The 21,513-nt window shown below is 35.3% G+C and overlaps 1 protein-coding gene across 1 annotated transcript in view; it reads right to left on the reverse strand.

Moving 5' to 3' along the window:
• Window positions 1–3,498: 3,498 nt before the first annotated feature.
• The window catches only part of Abcb7 (ATP binding cassette subfamily B member 7), a 147,180-nt gene continuing 129,165 nt past the window's right edge, over window positions 3,499–21,513 (reverse strand). The window contains exons 13-16 of the mRNA XM_036174684.1: window positions 19,077–19,248; window positions 17,804–17,907; window positions 15,423–15,530; window positions 3,499–6,823 (exon numbers count right to left, since the gene is read on the reverse strand). Coding sequence (XP_036030577.1) covers window positions 6,608–6,823; window positions 15,423–15,530; window positions 17,804–17,907; window positions 19,077–19,248 — 600 coding nt within the window. The 3' untranslated portion in view covers window positions 3,499–6,607. The remainder of the gene's footprint in view (window positions 6,824–15,422; window positions 15,531–17,803; window positions 17,908–19,076; window positions 19,249–21,513) is intronic.

The raw sequence follows: 21,513 nt of genomic DNA on the forward strand, positions 1-21,513 counted from the left end.
GTTAAACATTCACAAAAATCAATACAATTAATCAGCACTTTTTAAAAAAGCAGCAAGAAAGGTAAAGATAGGCTTGTGATATTAACTTGCTATGTAAGATTTATGACTCTCTCCACCTGTTCCTATAGCTCTGAGATACCATTAATAGCCCTTTACTCTAAGACAGCTTTATTTTCACTCCAACCAAAGAATGATATAGATTATTTTATATAGTTACTTTATAAATCAAGGAAAGAAGAAATATGTTATACTATCTTCTTTAAGAACCTACTAGACTGCCTTTACTGGTGCTGTTTTTCTCCTATGGATTTAAATTACTCCCTGGGCTGCTCATTTTGGACCTGAAAATGTTCATTTGTATTTCTTGCAGGTCTATTAACAATATATTTTAATGCAAGGTGTCTGGACTGATTTCATCTTCATTTTCAAATGATAGTTTTGGGTAAAATTACAAGTAATATTTTGTCTTTTTATTCTTTGACAATTCCATGCATGTATTCAATGCATTTATTTCCTTCCTCCAGTCCCCCCCCGCCCCGTCCCCACTTCATGTCTTTTTCTTTATAACACACCAACTCTAATTAATACTTCCCATATACACATGGATATAGGCCATTCACAGAAGCATGGACAACCTACCAGTAGCCTCACTTCCCAAGGAAACTTACTCTTCCTTTTCCAGCAGCCATTATCAATAGCTCACTGATTAGGTTAGGGCCTCAGGATCCCCTCCTGCATCCACGTGGGAATTTGGACTGGCTTGATCTTATGAAGGTCACCAGTTTCTATGAGTTTATGAGAGCAACGGTCATGTCATTTGTGGAAGAGCATTGCATAGCACTCATCTCCCAGCTCACATTCTTTCCAAGCCCCTTTCCACAATGTTCTCTGAGCCTTGCATGTGTGTGTGTGTGTGTGTGTGTGTGTGTGTGTGTGTGTGTGTGTGTGTGTGTGTGTAAGGGTGGTGGAGTTTTTTTTAGATGTCCCATTTAAAGATGAGCACTCAGTCACTTATTCTCAGCATTATGACTAGTTATGAGTCTTCTTATCAACCACTAACCACTGTAAAAAGAAGCTTCTCTGACCAAGGATGAGAACACCACAGATATCTAGAAATACCTAGAAGGCAATTTGACAGAATATCCACTTAGCAAAACAATAACAGTAAGCTCCCCCTAGGGCCTATGATATCAACTAGCTATGGGCTTTTGTACAAGTTTACAGTATCTGGTATGAATTTCTTCTCATGGAATGAGCCTTAAGTCGAATTATAAGATAGTTGTTTACCTCCATAGAAGTCATGTCTCTACTATGCCAGTGGACACATCTGGCTAGAATATTCTTGACTGAGCCTCTGCCAGCTCCTCTTAACTGGCAGCAGTTCTCAACTTGTGGCTCACAACCCCTTTGGGGGTCAAACAGTCCTTTCACAGAGGTTGCATATCCTGCCTATCAGATATTTACAGTACAACAGTGGCAAAAGTAGAGTCATGAAGTAGCAATGAAAATAATTCTATGTTTGGGGGGTGGTTGTCACCATAACATGAGAAACTGTATTAAAGGGTTGCAGCATTAGGAAGGTCCTGTCCTAATTGAACTTTTCCAAGACCTCCACTACTTTTGATAATGCCTTTACTAAAGGAGTTTTCCATCTTTCAAATAAAGTCAGTTCCCACAGGTGGCCATGGAGTTCTTTTCCCTAATCATATGCATTTTCCCTTGACCAGACATTCTGCAATACTGAACTGCACTGGAGCAAGGCCAATATTAAGTGAAATTTCTACCCCATGAGTAAGTTGGAGAAGAAAACAATTAGCATCTCATTGTTCTTACATATGGAAAAGAGCTTCTACTCAACCGTGGTTTAAATGTACACCCCAAATTTTCCTGTATTGAAAAAAAGTTCATGTTAATGGTATTGGTAGTGGTATTTGGGAGGTAAAATGAGATCATGATGGTGGGGTGTCCATGATGGTACTACTGACTTTATAAGAGACATGAGCTAGCATGCTTCCTGTTCCCCCCTACGGTACCTTCTACCACGCTATGACATAGCAAAAGGGCACTCATCAAATGCCGATCAGATGTTGGCACCATATGATTAGCACCACAGCCAAATAAAATTCAAATCTTTATAGCTTACTTGCTCATATTTTGCTATAGCAGCAGAAAATGGGTTACAGCACACATAAAGAGGAGGGGGAGACAGGATGTAGATAAAAACTGCTGGCAGCTCTCAATGACAGAATAAAACTGCAGCCTCAAGTTGGGAACTGGGGATGAGGAAGTCCCATGTACCCCCACTACATGTCTTTACCACACCTGCTCAGAGCAGAATGCCCAGGGTAGAGCTTCCAGCACAGAGCATATGGGACATAGCATTTCTTAAAGGCCACAGTCTCTTGCTGTTCTTAAGATCAGACTGTCTTAAATGTTTCTCCATTTCCTATAAGCCCCTAGGACATTTTCAATAGACTATTTTTTCTTTTAAGTAACTTTAAAAATGATTTATTTATATTTTAAAATTACATGCATGCATGTGTGTCTGTGTGGGTATGTACACATGAGTATAAATGCCTTCAGAGGCCAGAAGAGGGTGTTGGATTTCTGTAACTGGAGTTAACTGATGTAGGTGCTGGGATTTGAACTTGAGTTCTCTGTAAGAGTAGGTATGTGTTCTTAACCACTGAGCAATCTCTCCAGCCCTTAGAAACACTTTAAAAGAAGCAGTTAAATTGTTGCTTTGTTGGAGAGTGGGCCTGTGGAGGTTCTTAATTCTCCATTCTCAATTATGACCCTTCAATTTATTTTCAAATGTCATTTCTGAGTGGAAATGTGGTATAACACAAGAACGGACTATAAGGAACTGGGGTTTTCATCCCCGCTTAGCCTCCAGTGGAGTAGTTTCTATGGAAGTTCAGCTTCCTCATTTATAGAATGAGAAAAAATGTATTAAATGACCTTTAAACCCCTTCCAGCTTTAAAGCCCTATGATTTTATGAACTAGAAACAGAAAAACACCAGTGAACATTTTACTGTGGCTATATGAGAACATGAAATAGGGAAACAATCTGTATTTTTTTCAAAAAGTTCGAATCTGTTTTTAATTAGAACACACATTTCATTTCCAATTCTACCTAGCTAATCAAAACACAGGCAAGACATTTCTCCACCCCAAGGCTTCCCTCCTAATCATTACAATTGAGAAACTGAGGACAAGTAAGAAACTAGGGACTTCTCACTGGTTGGCTATCAAAAATATGACAGCTCAATGCTAAATAAAACCACTATAATTTGCCACCATTTTACCTACATTATGAACTCTGCAAACATTTACTTTCCTACTGAAAAAAATGCCAAGTTTTTACCTGCTGTCTAGAGCTGCAAGGCCATATTCCCAGAGAGCTTAGTAATTACCTGTATTTATTCCAAGTGTATAACGGACAAAATGTCAGTTTCCCTGAGCACTGCAGAAAAGTTATTTCCATTAGACACTCATTTCTAGGCATAAAGACAGCATGTTTATTCAGTAATGATCATCTGCACAGGTTGTTATAAACATGAGAATTGTGGTAAGATAAATCCTTGGCTGAGATTTTTTGTCTTAATCAGCTTTATCCAGAACGTCTCACTCAATGTTGGGATTTGCCATACAGTTTACATTCCAAAGCAATACACTCAGTGAAGGGACAAGAAGGAATTTTTCTATAATTAAAAACCAACTGTAATTACAAACATATTTAAACACTCTTAACTGCTAATTCAGAACAGAATATCATGTAATCAAGTTACAAGATGAGGGAATTAGGGATATATATGGAAAAGGTTGCTACTTGGTGATATATTCAGCAAGTAGGAAGGATAGAAAGAAGATGGTGGTGTGGAAAAAATGATCTAGAAACAAAGAGTCTGACAAGTTTTTAAAAAGCCATCCTCATAAACTGAGATCTGTCAACAGAAGGGAAAGTCAGAGTATTCATCCTAAGGTATATAAAAGATGCAAATCCCTGCAGATGTGTGCACGAGACTGTTCATGTTCAGATGTGAAGGTTTCCTTGATTATCACAAGTGACCCTGGCTTGAGCTGTTAAAAATTTCCAAATGAGCCCATCTACACAACAAGACAGTGACAGTTCTATGTCAGTAGGCATCTGGCCCAGTTTTTATGATTCCCAAATTACCTTGGCTTCAAGTTAATTTTTGTAAACTGGGATTTCCTTAGGAAGAAAATAAATTTTTTAAACCTTAGAATAAAGAGATGTAAGAAATGAACCCCCATTATCAGAGCTCAAAATTTAAAACTATAGTTTATTCCTCCCAATACATTAAAAAACATTGCTGCAACACTGATCTTTTAAAATTTATACACATTATCCTTTTGCGTAATTATGTAATATTGTGATGTGAAATTAGTGCATTATAATTAAATGCCCTTTTCTTGGCATTTCCCATGACTGAATCATTCCAGAGAGCGTCTCTTTCGTCTTCATCTGTCTATTATTTCCCTCTAAAGAACCACCTAAAGATGAAATAGTCTTAAAAAAGATGTCTTTAAGACTTAGTTATTGCCTCGACACTAATTGTTACTTTCAGATAATTTAAGTTTTGTTAGCTGAAAGATAGGTTAATGACTACTATTGCCTAGTGACCACCTGCAATCATATGAAAAAAAAATAGTTTCAAAATCTTTGTGTGAATATTAGCCCTACCCTGAAAATATTCTTACTGTTCCCTATATCACAGAAAAACTTACTTTGAACACTGCTATGAACACTTCAAGAAGAATTCCTAATAATGATTATTACACTCTGCTTGTCTGTGTAACTGAGTTTCCTCATTTTCCATCAGCATTGCTGCAAATGTAAGAATTAACAGCAATATAAAATTTTGATCTAACTTTAATCACAGCTGCAGTAATGTAACTGATTTATTCAAAGGATGTGCTTCTTTCCTGAGAATAGCACTGATCCCTACATATTGATAGCAAGAAATACCAACAAAACAAAAACCTACTTTTCAGTGTTACCTCTAATTTAAAAAGCAAGATTCTGCAAAAATTACTCTGGTACCAAAAATTAACTGAAATATTGGCCTCAGATTAGCACACTATTATATAAACAGAAGATATTTATTCACCAGTACCAATAATACAAATAAAAATTAATGTCTCCTACACTAAATTATCATTTAAAACACATTAAAACCATGATATTACAAGCAGTTTAGGACTTTTCCACATTACATATGATTATGTGGCCATTCATGAGATACACACGTGTTTCAAAATGAAAGAGTATTATCAAACAAATTAAATTCATATTGAAACAAGAGAAGAACTTTCAGTTTTATTGCCCAGGCTAGCCTCAAATTTCTAGGCTCAACTTCCTGATGCTGGGACTCTAGGTGCATATTACTATGCCTAGCTTAAGAGAACATCTTTTTAAGTGAATGTGTATCTTCATTTTAATAATTATTTCTTACAGGTAAAATGTTTTTCAATTTTTTCTAAGTAAAGCTTTACCATATCACTTAGTTTCTTTTTTTACATTACACTTAACAGAACTCATTAAATTATGAATAAGTAAGAAAAGCCTTACAATAAACATAGTAATTTTGAAGTGTCAATATAGATTAAGAGATGTGGTCATCTAAAGAGTATACCTATATATGGAAACCTTTCCTATTTACCAAATGTTTTTAATAATTTTAAGTGGACACTGATTTATATACATGTATTAGCATATACACAGACATGGACATCTGTGGATGTACAACATCCTGTTTACTTATTTCTTTGTATAACTTCAGATAGAAAAAGCAGTGCATTTAAGACAGAAATAGGAAAGACCATTAACTATTAACTCCCTAAGCTTTGGGGATCATTCCCAGTATGATAACTCTCAAAGGACATCAGGGTTTCTGAGACTTTAAAAAAAATTAAGAAATTTTGGTCCAATCACTAGAGAAGAGTTGCAGTGGTGATTAACAATAATATTCAATACACCAATATGAGTTTTCCACCCAAAAGGGCATAATAAAAACTCTTATTATAAGTGTCCAAAAGTAAAATGCCCAAAGTATAAACACAGTTCATTTTGGTTAAGCTCCAACTTTAAATGTGTTTGCAAACTAATTTCAGATTGACAAGGAACTATAATTGGAGGGAGGAAAGAGGAGAAAAAAATTACACTCTTCTCTTTTTATTCCTGTTTTAATTTTAAGAGAGAAAAAAACCACCCTCCCTATAACTTGTCAGCATAAAGGATGTTTTAAAAACTACATAAATTCAGACCACTCTACTTCATCTCGTTATCTATAATAAATGGATATCAGACTCCAAAAAAGTTATAGGGTAAAATCAAATAGTAACAAAAATTATACACTGAGCACAACTGGGGCAAGAACAAGAAAATCATTTGGGGATAATTATAGATGTCACATTCAAAAGATGGTGAAAGATATAAGAATCAAACCCTCCTTTAAATATATCTTATTTAATAGGATCAAAGGAATGGGAATGTATGTATGATTTACATTTTTATGAACTAGTTTTGCTTCAGTGCAAACAAGACAACAAATAGAAAAACAAGAAAACGTCTTCTGTGCCTTAGCAGGAACAATTGCCACAGCCTTTCACACTGTTAACGATTTCCTCTTGGAGCTTCTTCCTTTCTTCTTCTTTGGAGAGGCCTTCTTTCTTTGCACCCCATCCGAGGTTATCACTGTTCTGCACACGGCTGCTCTGTGTGTGCCACATCTCTGAATAGATACTGCTAGAGTTAGCAAGCAGACCATAGTGGGTACCACGTTCAGCTACCTTCCCCTAAAAAGTAAACACAATGTACATGTGGAGCAAGGTCAGTTAACCAGCATAATACCTAAAACTAGACAGTAATTTATAAGGAAAGATTCGAAGGACCTGTAGTCATTAAATACCTCTTCTAATTCCTCATCCATAGCCCCAGCGGGAAAAACTGAGATAGGAATGCTTCTCCACTGCTGAACCACCCAGACTCAGTAAACAAAACCATAAGATTTCCAGTACCACAAACACCATTTTAGAGAAAGAGAAATAAAGCTTTACTGTTTTCCTTTTCATTCTGAAATGCATAAAGGGAAGATTACAATTCTAAAAAGGTGATATTTTCTGTAATCAGCAAATGTTCAAATCAAAAGCATTGTTATTTATGCAGGGATTTAAAGGATTTAAACACAATATTGTTAAATCCATGTGAATTTTGAAATAAAATTTCATGAAATAAAGACTTCATGAAAATGAAGTTTACTTCTTCCAGTAGCTCTTTTTATTAACAATACCTATTAAACACAGCATTCATTGATTTGGTATGTATTCCAAACTCTGATCCAGAATTAATTTGTATCTTGATGGTTACTAGTAAACAAGATGGGACACAATAAGAATTTGTCACTTTCACGGGCATTCCTATTGACAAGATTTTCCAAATATACTCTCTCTGTAATATGAGTGAAGTTTGTATGTGCCAATGCCCAAGTACTGGATTTGTACACATATATGGCTATATACATATTCATTTATACTGCCTCTTGATTTATTGATTTCTGGCATTAGTTATCAACTCATTTCCTCTGCTGCATTCTTCACTCTACTAACAAGCTCTTGTATCACCTTGTTATGACTATGCAAGTGTTTTGTGTTGTTTACTTTAAGACTATGCATTTCCCATTGAATCACATAGATACTGGCATTTTATATATATTTTCTTATAGTTTTTTTCTTCCTAGACTTGGTAACTGCCTCATTTGCTTTCCATACTTGCTTTGTCTCATGTTATACTTATTCTCTCTCATATATTATATGCAATAAGGATATTTTACCTGTACATAAAATCATACTATTTTTTTGGTCAAACAATCTGAGAATGAGCTGTACATACTGATTACATTATACTTCTAAATATTTAATTAATATATATCTTTTAAAATAAATTTAGCAATGACATACTCATATCTAACATGCTTCATTTTCAACCTTCAGCAATTATTACAATAATGCCCTTTATTTTTTTCCATCTAGGATCTGAAGAAAACTAACATATTGAATTTAAATAGTTTTACTTTTTAAAGAAGAGGTTATTGAGTACAACACAAAGGAGCTGTGGTCTGAGCACTAACAAGAATACTGCTTGCATCTACACACGGAATTTCTATCAGTGTCCTACTCTCTCTCTTTGTGGCACTGACATTTCTTAAATGTCCAGGTCTAAATGGTTTATAGTTTTTTTTATAAAGAATGCCCTTCAGTTTGGATTTATCTATTTGTTCCTGGTTATTAGGTTATGTGGGGCCAGAGATGGCTCAGCTGTTAAGAGTTCTTCCTCACGACACATGGATCACCCAGTGAAGGAGAAATAGATGAGATCTACATGAGCAGACTGGGGGTGAGGCAGGTAATGGAGGGCAAGGGATGGAGATGAGAACATAGGGGAATGGGAGATTTGAGCTGGAACAGGGACAGAGAGGGAGAGCAAGGAAAGAGATACCATGATAAATGAAAACATCATGGGACTAGGGAGAAACTGGGTGCTAGAGAAGTTCCCAGGAATCCACAAGGATAACCCCACCGTAGACTACTGGCAATAGTCGAGAGGGTACCTGAACTGGCCTACTCTGGTGATCAGATAGATGGTTAAATACCCTTACTGTCATCATAGAGCCCTCATCCAGTGACTGATGGAAGCAGATGCAGAGATCCATGGCCGGGTACCAGGGTGAAATACAGGAGTCCAATCGATGAGAGAGAGGAGGGATTCTATGAATAAGGGACATGGAGACCATGATGGGAAAAAGTACAGAGATGACTGGCCAAACTAGTGGAAATGCATTAACTGTGGAACAATAGCTGAGGAGCCCCCATGGTACTGGACTAGGCCCTCTGGATAGGTGAGACAACTGTTTAGCTTGAACTGTTTTTAGGGGGCCCTCAGGCAGTGGGATTGGGACTGTCTCTAGTGCATGAGCTGGCTTTTTGGAACCTAGTGCCTATGCTGAGATACTTTGTGCAGCCTTGGTGCAGGGAGGAGGTGCTTGGACCTGCCTCATCTGAATGTACCAGGCTCTGCTGACTCCCCATGGGAGACCTTGCCTTGGAGGAGGAGGGAATGTGGGGTGGGTTGGGGGGGTAGGCTGGAGGGGGAAGGAGGAGAGGGGACAGGGGAATCTGTAGTTGGTATGTAAAATGAATAGAAAAATATCTTAATAATAATAATAATAATGAAAAAAAGGAAAGATAATATCATCTCTCTTTCAAATATAGTTTAGGCCACATCTGCTACAAGAGAGCTTGAAATACTATCACAGAAATGTTTGGATAATTAGCAATTAATCTCCATTGACTAATATACAATACAAACAAAGCTGCATATGCATAAAGAAAAAAAAAGAGTCCTTCCTCATCTTTCAGAGGACCTGAGCTGGGTTCCTAGTATCCACCTTGGACAGCTCATAATGGTCTGTAACTTCTGCTTCAGGCATTCAAGACCTTCTTCTGGCCTCTTCTGGCACTAAACTCATGTGCAGAGTCCCCTATCCTACAGACCTACACATACACACATAATTAAAAGTAAAAATAAAATTTTAAAAGGGTAATAGGTCTTCTATGCATCATCACATGAGGAGGTAAGGAAGTTAGTTTGTTCCATTACTGATACGAAATTTGATCTTGTGGTTGTGGGTATCTACAAAATTTCTCTATTTAACCATCAAGTTTTATCCTTGTAATTAAGAAGTAATCCATGGCTTTTGCGTTCAAACTGATTGAACAATCTATTCCTTGATAGTTTTATCAGCCAGTGATGGCTGTTTTCTAAAACAATTATTACAATTGTGGTTGCAAAATCTGATTTTCTAAATATAGCATTCCTGCTACAGCTGGCTGACAGTATTCTTAAAGAAGGGCTTTTCTTTTTCCCTTGGCACTTCTTGTTTTAAAAGTATTATCATGGATGCAGAAATTAGTTTTTTATTCAGTGTGTTACAACTCATTAGTGCCATTATTCATTTTCCTGCTCTAATTATCCCACATTTGGCCAGTGGGAGGGCATTCCAAGTGGTTCCTATGTCCTTGTGACACGTGTTCATTAGTTTGCCTGCCCCAGATCAGCTTTTATCGAAGAAGGGTTGGTTCCTTTTAGTAAGAAATAGTAATTTAGTGCCCCAAATCTGTGTGCTGGGAATGCTCATTACTTTTAGACTTTCATTGCTCCCAGGCTTTTTCGGTAGACAGACTTAGAATACTTTTTGTATAAGGAACTTATATGGATAATTCTGTTAAAGCACAACCTTGTGAGAGTCTTCCACTCCTCTGATGATTTTTTACTTGCAACTTTCTTCTCCCAATAAGATCTCTGTTCAAAGAGCAGCATATTTACTCAGTATATGCTGTTGTCTTACACACAGAATAATTTCAAAATGGGTACTTCCATAAAATTACCAACTCTTGCTGGGCAGTGGTGGTGCAAGCCTTTAATCCCAGCACTCGGGAGGCAGAGGCAGGTGGATCTCTGTGAGTTTGAGGCCAGCCTGGTCTACAAAGTGAGTTCCAGGAAAGGCGCAAAGCTACACAGAGAAACCCTGTTTAGGAAATAAAAAAAAAACAAAACCAAAAAACAATTACTAACTCTTTCCTTTGGACTATTTATCCTTATAATACACCTGTATATTATATAATACATGAGGAAGTAGTTCAGTAGGTAGATTAGAACTATATCCTGGTTATATGATATAATAAATATAATAAAGATATATTTAATATCCTAGTTAGTTTTTTGTCAACTTGACACAAACTTGGCACATATGGGAAGAAGGAACCTCAATTGAGAGAATGCTCCCATAAGATTGACTTGTAGGCAAGTCTGGAGGGCATTTACTTGATTGATTAATGTGGAAGACCCCAGCACACTGTGGTGGTACCATCACTGGGCAGATAATTCTCAGGTGTATAAGAAAGCAGGCTGAGCAAGCCAAGGGGAGCAAGCCAGTAAGCAGCATTCCTCTATGGCCTCTGCATCAGCTCCTGCCTTAGGTTCTCTCAATGACAGATTGTAATTTGTAAGCCAAGTAGATCCTTCCCTCCCCCAAGTTGGTTTTGGTCGGTGTTTTATCATAGTAACAGAGAAGAAAATCAGGACATTTAATAAGAGTACATAATTGGAGTATTGCGTTAAAAATTTACTTGGATTGGTTCTATTCTTTTTTGTGTGGTTATCAATGTTACAGTTTTGCTTCCTGTTAAAATGTGTTCTATTTTTTATGTTTTTGTATCCTTGATTTATTTTTGTGTTTTTAGTTAGTACACAAAATAATGAGCTTCACTATGACATGTTAACACATGTATCTTACTCTCTTCCACATTCTTTCTCTCCAACTAGTCCTTTTCAGGCCATCAAATGGTAGTTTCTTTAGCTTTCACACCATATCAATATGTTCGGGAATGTGTATACATACATACATACATAGATATGTGTGTATAAAATTATTTAATATATAAAATAGGCCAAAAGCAAACTAAACATAAACATATACTCAGGAAAATCTTATTTTCTCATGTCTTGCAAACCTTTTTCATCTCCATTCTATGGATAGTCAACTGTTTCAGTTTCTATTTTATCCTTCTTGAATTTCTCTTTGGAAGAATAAGCACATAAACATACATTCTTTCCCTCATCCTCCTTGCAAAAGATGGCATACAACATGTCATTTGCACTCCACTTTTTTCATTCAATCCTATATCCTGGAAATCATGCCATATGCTTCCTTTCCTTTTCTGAATAGCACCTGTCATTATTTTAGAAATGTTTTGTTTTTCATGACTTCTAGGGATATTATATTTGAAAATATTTCTTACAGCTCTTTGCATTGTTCATATATTTTATTGAACCCTTTTCATTCTGTTTGCTTTCAACATCTTCATTTATTCTCTTTTAACACTTTATTCTCTTCTAACACCAAAGAATGGAACATTAAAAGGCTATCTGGAGGTTGTGTGCATGGGAATGGCTTTCTCAATTGGCATGTATTGTGGTTGGGTGATCATTTGGATACCTGGCCATCTTATTGCAGCCCCAAACATTAATTATTGTGGAATATTATTTTTAGATGTGTTACAAATATTCCACAGTATAAACAAATGTTTTAATGATACAATGATTTATTGCATTCCTTTTATGTTGCATTTGTTTAACTCTGTGAAGCTGTGTTATTGTGCCTGTCTGAAACACCTGATTGGTCTAATAAAGAACTGAATGGCAAATAGCAAGGTAGGAAAAAAGATAGGCAGGGCTGGCAGGCAGAGAGAATAAACAGAAGGAGAAAAGTGGGAAAAGGGAAGAAGGAATGAGAAAAGAAGGAGGAGAACAAGAGCAAGCCATGGAGTAAGAAATAATGAAAGGTATACAGAAATAGAGAAAGGCAAAAGATAGACAGGATAATTCAAGAAAAGCTGGCTAGAAACAAGCTAAGCCAAGGCCAGGCATTCATAAGAAAGAATAAGCCTCTGTGTGTATTTATTTGGGAGCTGGGTGGCAGGCCCCCCAAAAGTAAAGAGTAATAAGACAACCAACTAAAATTAATATTCTTTTTGAGGGGCTACTTTGGTTTCTCTAGAGAAGAATCCTCCCATTATTTGCTGATGAAGGAAGGTAATGGTGGAAATAACTGTTTGGTAAACTTCTTGCTAAGGCTGGCAGGGGGTAAACACCAGGCTATAAGGGGTAAGTAAAAACCTTGAAACTATATTACAGTAGTGGGAATTGAACACAGGGCTTCACACATGAGATCACTAAGCTATATCCCAGGCCCTCTTTTACATTTTTATTTTGAGGCAAGGTCTTACTAAGCTGCCCAGGCTCAGCCTCCCTAGCACCTGGGATTACGAGCTGTGTCAACAGGCCTGGCTTCTGTTTCTCACATAAACATGAATTCTGGTATTTTTAGCTTTCACTTTCCATAATACCCTGATGCCTCCAATTCTGAGCCATTTCTGGTTTCTACAGTGTGAATCAAGTCACTTTTTAAATTGTTTTCTCTCTATTTTGGCACATCATAGTATCCAAATTTCTCAGTCCTTCTAATCTATCTACTTAACATCTTCCCCACATTTGCTGATATTCTTTGTCCAGTATTAATTCCTCTTCTAGTATCTTTGTTGATTTGTAGTTACACTCATTTTATTCCTTCACTTTCATTTTAGTTTGGATGGAGGAGGAGAGTAAGTGTGTCTAATCTTCCATACTCAATCAAATGACTTGTAGACATGCCATCTAAACAGAAATATCATAAGCAAATTTTGACAATGCCCGAGGTGACAGAAAAATCACCAGTTGAAAATGAGGTCACATAATTAAGTAATTAGAGAGCCAACAAACAAAAGTACCAAGAAGGTTTATATAGAAACAAATGCTATGACCACTAATACATTAATTGTAATTGTAATTCAAAACCCACAGGGCAATGTTGTGACATATCTGCATGGACATATGTAAATATATTATTTGCTAAGAAATTTCAACATTTTTTATTACTGAGTAAAAGCTCTGAGAGCATGACTGCATACAATTTGTAAGCTTAGTTTAAAAGGCACAAAATATCAGATTTTAGTAAGGTTAAGTTACCATTTAAGATATTCTGGTAAAACTACATTGGGAAAAACAGCTTATTTTCTAAAGAGTGTAAACATTTATGAACAAATTAACATGTTTAAAGTCACAAGCAAACACATCCCTTATAGAGCAAAGGGTATAGACATCACAATACTGAATACTGTATAAGTATTAGTGGAATGAAAAAAAAAAAAAACCCTTGTGGGCTGGGAATACAGTTCACCAGTAGAACACTTGCTAGCATGTACAAGGCTCTACGTTCAATCTGCAGCATCACAAAAAAGTCCATCTTAATAACTCAAACTATAGAAAGCACACAATTGCTTCCTGTCTCTTAACTCTCAGTATGCAAGCTTCTAAAACAATAAAGAAGTATTGATCAGAACAGAAAGATAATGATGAAAAGGCTCTGAATGTGATATGAAAAAGTGAACAGTGTTAGAAATAATCAAATGCTAAGTAAGAGGTGAGGGAAAAGAGATCTTTACAGAAAGGAGTAGAGGACAATTATTAAAAATTGTCAAGTCTGCCAATCACAACAATGATTGCTGAGAACATATGGATAGTAAGCGTGGATAGTAATTCTCTCAAAAGTGATAAAATAGGATTTTTTTACTTTACCTATAAAGAAAACAAAAAATATAAGTGGTTGTGTTTAAAAAAGATCATTTTTATTTTACTGTAATTTTTAAGACATTAAGGTTATATAGCATTAGAACAATAAAAGTACATCAAAGACATTGTGAAAAAAATCTATTCAGGGCAAAAATGAATGCAGAAAAATTATTTTATATAGACAGTCATTGAAAAATATGCTTCAATCTTGAAGAATTAATACTTTCCTGATCAAACATTTGCTTTTAGTTCTTTAATAAAGAGTGAGTTAATATAGTTTATCCTTCTTGGAAATTTCATACAAAAGTGACTAAAGCCAGAATACTATTAGGATTCAGTCTCATCTAAAGAACACAAATTCTGTAACATTTTATTAGATACAATCATTAAATTTCAGTTAGCTATAGCTATTTCAATATTCTTCAAATACTATCATTTTTCCTTTTTATAGCTTCTATTGAATTTATTCTTTGATAAGGTCATATATGTGTATATACATATATAAATTAACTTACTGATTACTTTTACCCCTACCTTCTCTTGTCTTCCTTTCACCCCTGTTACACCCGCTCCTCCCTATAAGTGCATTTCCTCCATTCATGTCTTTTTGTTTTGTGATCCACTGATTTTTTTTTTTTTACCAGGATAGTCTATATGAACATTGGTTTAGGAATATCCAGTGGAGTCTGGTGGGTTCACCTTTGGGTACACAATGCAGACAATGACTGCCCTCCCCTAGGATCCACAAGTAGTCAATAGTTCCTTGGGAAGGATATGGCCCTGTGACTCTCTCCTGTATTCATGACTGGACTGCTGACTAGCTCAGTCTTGTGCAAACCCACTGCAGGTAGCTGCAGCTGCTGTAAGATTATGATTACAATGTTTGTGTTATGGCCAGAAAACAGCATTTCGCAGCCTTCCTTCCTATCTTCTGATTCTTTATCCCCTATCCCGAACCCCCGCCACCCCCGGACCTATTCCTCTGTGTCCTGTAAGCATTAGAGGGAATGGTATAAATGTGCTGATTAGGGTTAAACACTCAACTGTCAGTTATTTTATGCACCTTAACAGCCATGAATCCCTAAATTCACTGCCTATCATTGCAGAGAGAAACTTCCCTAACTAAGGCTGAGTAGCAATGAATACTAACTTTTAAAGTTCATCTCTTACCTGGCTAAGGACAATGATTTCATCTGCATCAACCACTGTTGACAATCTGTGTGCAATGAAAATAGAAGTTCTGTGCTTCACCACATCCCTCATGGCACCAAGAATAGTCTACAAGTTTGACAAGAGCAGAGAAAACCAAACCAGAGCTCTCATTAGGTTAATGTAAATTAAAACAATCATATATTTCCTAAAGGAACTTAGGAATTTATATCAACACTAAATATTTCACCTCTAATACTTATTGAAATAAATAAAAAGAAGACAAAAGACAATGAAAATTGGTAATTAAACATGAGTACACTGTAATAAAAAATTATCACTTAGATAGGCAGCATGTCACTAAAATACCTGGGACAACGATATATTTTCTATGTTTTAAAAAAGACAAACTCTGGTGATATGAGGAGCATAGTCATATATAATCTTATCAATAAGAACAAAACTAAAATGAGGAAGTACTCAAGTGATAGGACACAGAGAAAATACAAAAAAAATCTCAAATAAAGACAGGAGTCTGGAAGCATGCAGGAACATTTGTTATTCCTTAGTTCAAAGGCAAAACAGATCCAAGTACTTTTAACTTGAGGAAGCCCCCTTTTTTTTCCAAAAGCATTTTGAGTTCTTGTTTTTTTGAGACAAGCTGGTACAAGAATTACTATGTAGATCCAATTGGCCTTAAACTGTTGGCATTAAAGGTATGCCTGGCCACAGTTTGAGTTCTTTTTTTTTTTTTTTTTTTTTTTGGTTTTTCGAGACAGGGTTTCTCCGTGTAGTTTTGGTGCCTGTCCTGGAACTCACTTGGTAGCCCAGGCTGGCCTTGAACTCACAGAGATCTGCTTGGTTCTGCCTCCCAAGTGCTGGGATTAAAGGCATGCACCATCACTGCCTGGCTCATATTTTGAGTTCTTAATGCATTCTAGAAAACAGATTTTGTTTACTGCCTATAAAGTGTAAGACAGTTACATATGTGTTCACTTATCTTTAGAGCTAGTTGGCTAAAGAAACAGTGTGGGTAATGGGGATGTACTCACTGGCTTCCCACAAGTATTTCTAAACATTTCATGTTTTAAAAGCAGAAAATTACTGGCAGCAGACAGTTTTCTGAAAAGGACAGACAAATGATCAACCTGATGTTTGTAGAAGTCTCTCTCCTTTATTACCTATAAAAATTTAAATTCTGCCTTCTCTGAACCTATTAAAAAGGCTCACTGAAATCCATCACAACTTTTTCCTCTGAGGAATTCTTTGTAAATGCTTAATGGGTTATATTCTCTGGCATAATGTTATGTGACTTAAAAACTGCTGTTACAAATTTTATCTTGTTAGCTTGTAACTTGTGGGATCTAGTCTTGTTTAATGTATAATTCTCAAATGAATCTATTTTGAATTGTTTTAAGTAGGCTGCTAATAATATAATAATGTTCCCTAAAATTTAACTCAAACATGTAAATACTACATGTAAAGCTGAAACATTACTTGTAAAGCTGAAAGTAGACCTCTACCTTAACATTAGGTTTATACTACATACTCAGTGAAAAGTAGCATTTGCCAATTTTTAGTTGTAGATTAATCTACATGAAATTATCATTGCTGCTAAAACTTTTATATGTAATGAGATGTTAGAAGATGCAATGAACTAGTTGGGGTAATATCATGACATCATTGTCACAAAACTCTTGCTGTTACACAACAATTTTGTGAATGAACACAAATGGCACCAACCTAAGGGTTGTATGTGCCTAAATTGCACTTCAATACTAAGTGAAAGGCATTCTGGTACATACTGTGTCAGAGTCACTTACATGACTTCTATTAAGGACAAGACAGTTATTAAAACTTTCTTCTCTCACTAGCATGTTGGGTAATATGTACAGCTTTGCAAGATGCAAGAGTAATGTAATAACAGCATAAGGTATCACATACTTCCAAAAGGAAGCACATCTGTGAACAGATTTAACAGTGTATTATCTGGTTCAATGCAACCTGGCTTTTGTAGTATTCATTAACACTTGCCATTTGGAAGAAAGGGGTTAGGTATTTTGCTTTATAATACCTCCTAGTGAAATTTATTCAAAACACTAAGTCAGTAAGTAGTTCTCAACCTGTGAGTCACAACCCCTTTGGGGGACAAATGACCCTTTCACAGGAGTCTCATATTAGATATCTTGTGTAACAGATATTTATATTACGATTCATAAAAGTAGCAAAATTATGAATTAGCAATGAAAATAATTTTTTTGGTTGGAGTCACCACAACATAAGGAACTGTATTAAAGGGTTATAGCATTAGGAAGGTTGAGAGCCACGGCTCTAATAATGAAGACATTGTACTGAAGCTTCCAAGGAAAGAAGTTTGTTTTGTTATTTTCATTGTCATTTACCTCTTCAGTTATTGAATCTAACGATGAAGTAGCTTCATCATAGAGAATAACTGGAGGGTCCTTCAAAATGGCTCTTGCAATTGCTACTCGCTGTTTTTCTCCTCCTGCAAAAGAAATTTTTTTAATTTAAGGAAACATAATACCATAATATTCTGTTTCTAGTGTTTCTGTTGATTACAAGTATCAAGTTATACTTGTACTCTTTATCACTCTTCATTTTACTAAATTGTTCAGTCTAAGTCTACATATGGTATCCTTTGACAAATTATAGTCCATGGAATACAAATGCAATCTTAATGAATCTCTGATTGATGTCAGTGAAATGAATAAAAATGAGAAGTAACAACTTTGATTCTCCAATTGTTCTTACCAGAAACGTTTATCATGTTACTTTCTATTACAGATATTTCAAATATGTAACAAGCTTAGAAAAAAAATTCATTAGCAAAGAATCAACAAAGCAAAAGACAAATCCAATATCTGAAACTAAAAAACTTAAATACATGAAACTACGAATATCTAATTTATAACAACATAAAAAAGGTCCCAACCTACTAATATTTAAGAATGTTTTGAGATAAGCTGTTATTTCATAGCATTTTTCAAAATAAGAATGTATACTTGATACATTTTACCTTCTTTTAACTGCAATGGCAAATTATATAAACCTTTGTAAGGTAGACTGAAATGATAAACATCTATTACAAAGTTATGACGAAACTGATCACAAACCAACTAAACTGGAAAAATCTTTGCTTAAAATATTCTTAACCTAAATAAAAATGTGTAATTGACCACAAATTCCTTGACAGCAGGCCCAACTACTCATAAATAATTTGGCATAGGAGCCATGCAAGTGTAAATAAATCTTGTAAATAAAATAAATGAATTCTTTAAAAATTCAGTCATTTTAAGGTTATTATTAAATATACCATCTCATGATTAAACATTTACATAGAAACATACCAGCTTCAAAATTTCTCTCACCAGTGAGCTAACTAAAAGGATAAGAAAATGAACAGCACCAAGTGTAAGGATATCTAGACAACTGAACCACACCTAGGAAATGAGATGAGAAATACACTCACTATTCAGTACTAAACTACTTAACTCTACTTTCATATTCCAGGTAACAGTCTTGGCTTTCCTTAAATATAAAGGTTGTGGATTATACTTTAACACTGGTATACCTGAGATCCCACAAATAATATAAACAGTCCAACAATTGGTTTGAAGAGATTATACAAGCAGAAGATTTACAATCTTTGCTCACCTGATAGCTTGAGTCCTCGTTCCCCTACTTGTGTGTCATATCCATGTGGCATTCGAAGAATTGCATCATGGAGACCAGCTAATTTTGCTACTGCATATACTTCCTCTGGTGAAGCATTGATGTTTCCATATAAAAGGTTGTAGTAGATAGTGTTATGGAAGAGGACGGCATCCTGAAACAGATTTGTATAGACACACATGTATGTATGCATATATGTAGTCATTATACAAAATGTAAAATATATAAAGACATAAAGTAATAGTAAATAGCAACCATGACAATCCCTTTTATTAGATGAGTGTCCTGCAGTCTTGGGGTCCCTTTCTGGAGCTAAATACCATGTATAATTTGTTATGTTCATTCCAGACTTATTTCTAGACATTTATATGCTTACCCATATGCTTTTTTTCCAATACAAGGGAACCCAGCCTATACATACTATTTTGTAAATGGCTTTTTCTATTTAACATACGCTGGAGATTGTCCATTCTGGATAATAAAAACATACTTCATTCTTTTAATAGTTATACATTTCATACTATAGGCATAATTAACTTATTCCTCCATGTACATTAATATAATTAACATGTTGAAATAAAATAGCATTATATAAATGGCTTTAAACAAGTAAGTATTTATGTAAGAAGTCTTAGATGTTAACTGATAGATCAAAATATAAGTTTATACTTATTCTGCAATATTATTGCTCAGTTGTCCTGGAAAAACAGCAGCTAGTAATGTATGAGTATGTTTGACTTAGTGGCATGTAAGGGTGCTAGAGCTCCATAGTTTTACTCATTTTCATCTGTGACTTCTAGAGTGAAATGTACTTTTTGTTTATATTAGCATTTCCTTAATTACTGATGAGGTTAAATATATTCCCCTGTGTTTATAAGAAGCTTTCACTTTGGACTTGAAATAGCAAATACAGAATTTGTGTATCATGTATGTATTTATTACAGGAAGTTCATTGCAAGCTTTCATTTGATAATTCACCTTGTTCTGACATAGCATACTAAAGATAATTTATTTCAAGTGAGCATTCATCTCCTATTCTTTTTTCAGTCTGAATGGTTGAAAGTAAGGGGAAATAAAATGGCTCTAATTGTTAATGTTCACCAGGAGACCCAGTAAAGGTCTTCTTTTACATAATTTTCAGGCTCAGAATTTCAGATATTATTTCAAGTAATATTCTGATCATTTATATATCTACTACTAACATAAATTTCTCATAATGAGATTGTGGCAAATAAGCTCAAAATTCTATGCTCAGAACTACTTTACAATATCTCATAGTCTGTAAAAATATAATAAATGCTAACTGAAAAATAGAAAAATACAACAAAAATGGATAAAATAAAAATTAAGTAAACAGGGGTGGTGGCCTCCCCTTGAAATCCCAGGATTTGGGAGTCAGTAGTAGGAGCATCATGAGTTTGATGCTAGCTAGCCTGCACTACAGAGTGAAACCCTATTTCCTAAAACAAAACACAAATGATCTTTTTCCAAGACTTTTGCTAAAGACTCTTGTTACACAATAAATACAGGTAATTATGTGAAATAATGCAATTGTTAATTTAGTTTAAATAACCACAGAACTATCTGTATGATATAACATGGTGTGTAACACACACACACACACACACACACACACACACACACACGCACAGTTCACAACTTTAAGAAACTAAATAATGTATTAACTTTATAACTTAGAAAAAAACATTAATACTTTGGTATTTATTCCATCTTTTTCTCTACTTGGAAGTATTAATCTATGTTGTATAGCTGGAAAACTTTGATATCCTTTGTAGCATGGTTTCTTAAGACCACCAGCACCTAAATAAAGTCACAGAGACTTAATACTAGTTATGTATGTTTGGCCTTAGCTTATGCTTGTCCCACTAGATCTTATAACTTAATTTAACCTATTTGTCTTCATCTATGTTTTGCCTTGGAGCTTTTTACCATTCTTTCATTCTGTATGCCTACTTTCACTACCTGGCTGGCTGGCCTTGAGTGTTTCCCTCTCTTTCTGCTTCGTTCTCTCCCCTCAAGCCTAGATTCCACTTCCTACTTAATCTCTCTTCCTGCCAGCCCTGCCTATCCCTCTCCTGCCTAGTTATTGGCCATTAAGCTTTTTATTAGATCAATCAGGCACCTTAGGCAGGCAAAGCAACACATCTTTATTATCATTAAACAAATGCATGATAAACAAATGTAATGCATCCTTACATACTTAGACAATGCAGCATGAACAAATGCAACACTTTACAAAGCAATTACTTTACACAGTTAAAGTAATATTCCACAACAATCCTTCTTTCAGTAAACTTTGTATTGACATACTGTTCATGATACTCAATATTCTTTAAAACTTTAATACTAGGCTGGAGAAATGGCTCACTGGTTAAGAGTACTGGCTGCTCTTCCAGAG

Source organism: Onychomys torridus, chromosome X (assembly GCF_903995425.1).
Source record: "Onychomys torridus chromosome X, mOncTor1.1, whole genome shotgun sequence".
NCBI lineage: Eukaryota > Metazoa > Chordata > Mammalia > Rodentia > Cricetidae > Onychomys > Onychomys torridus.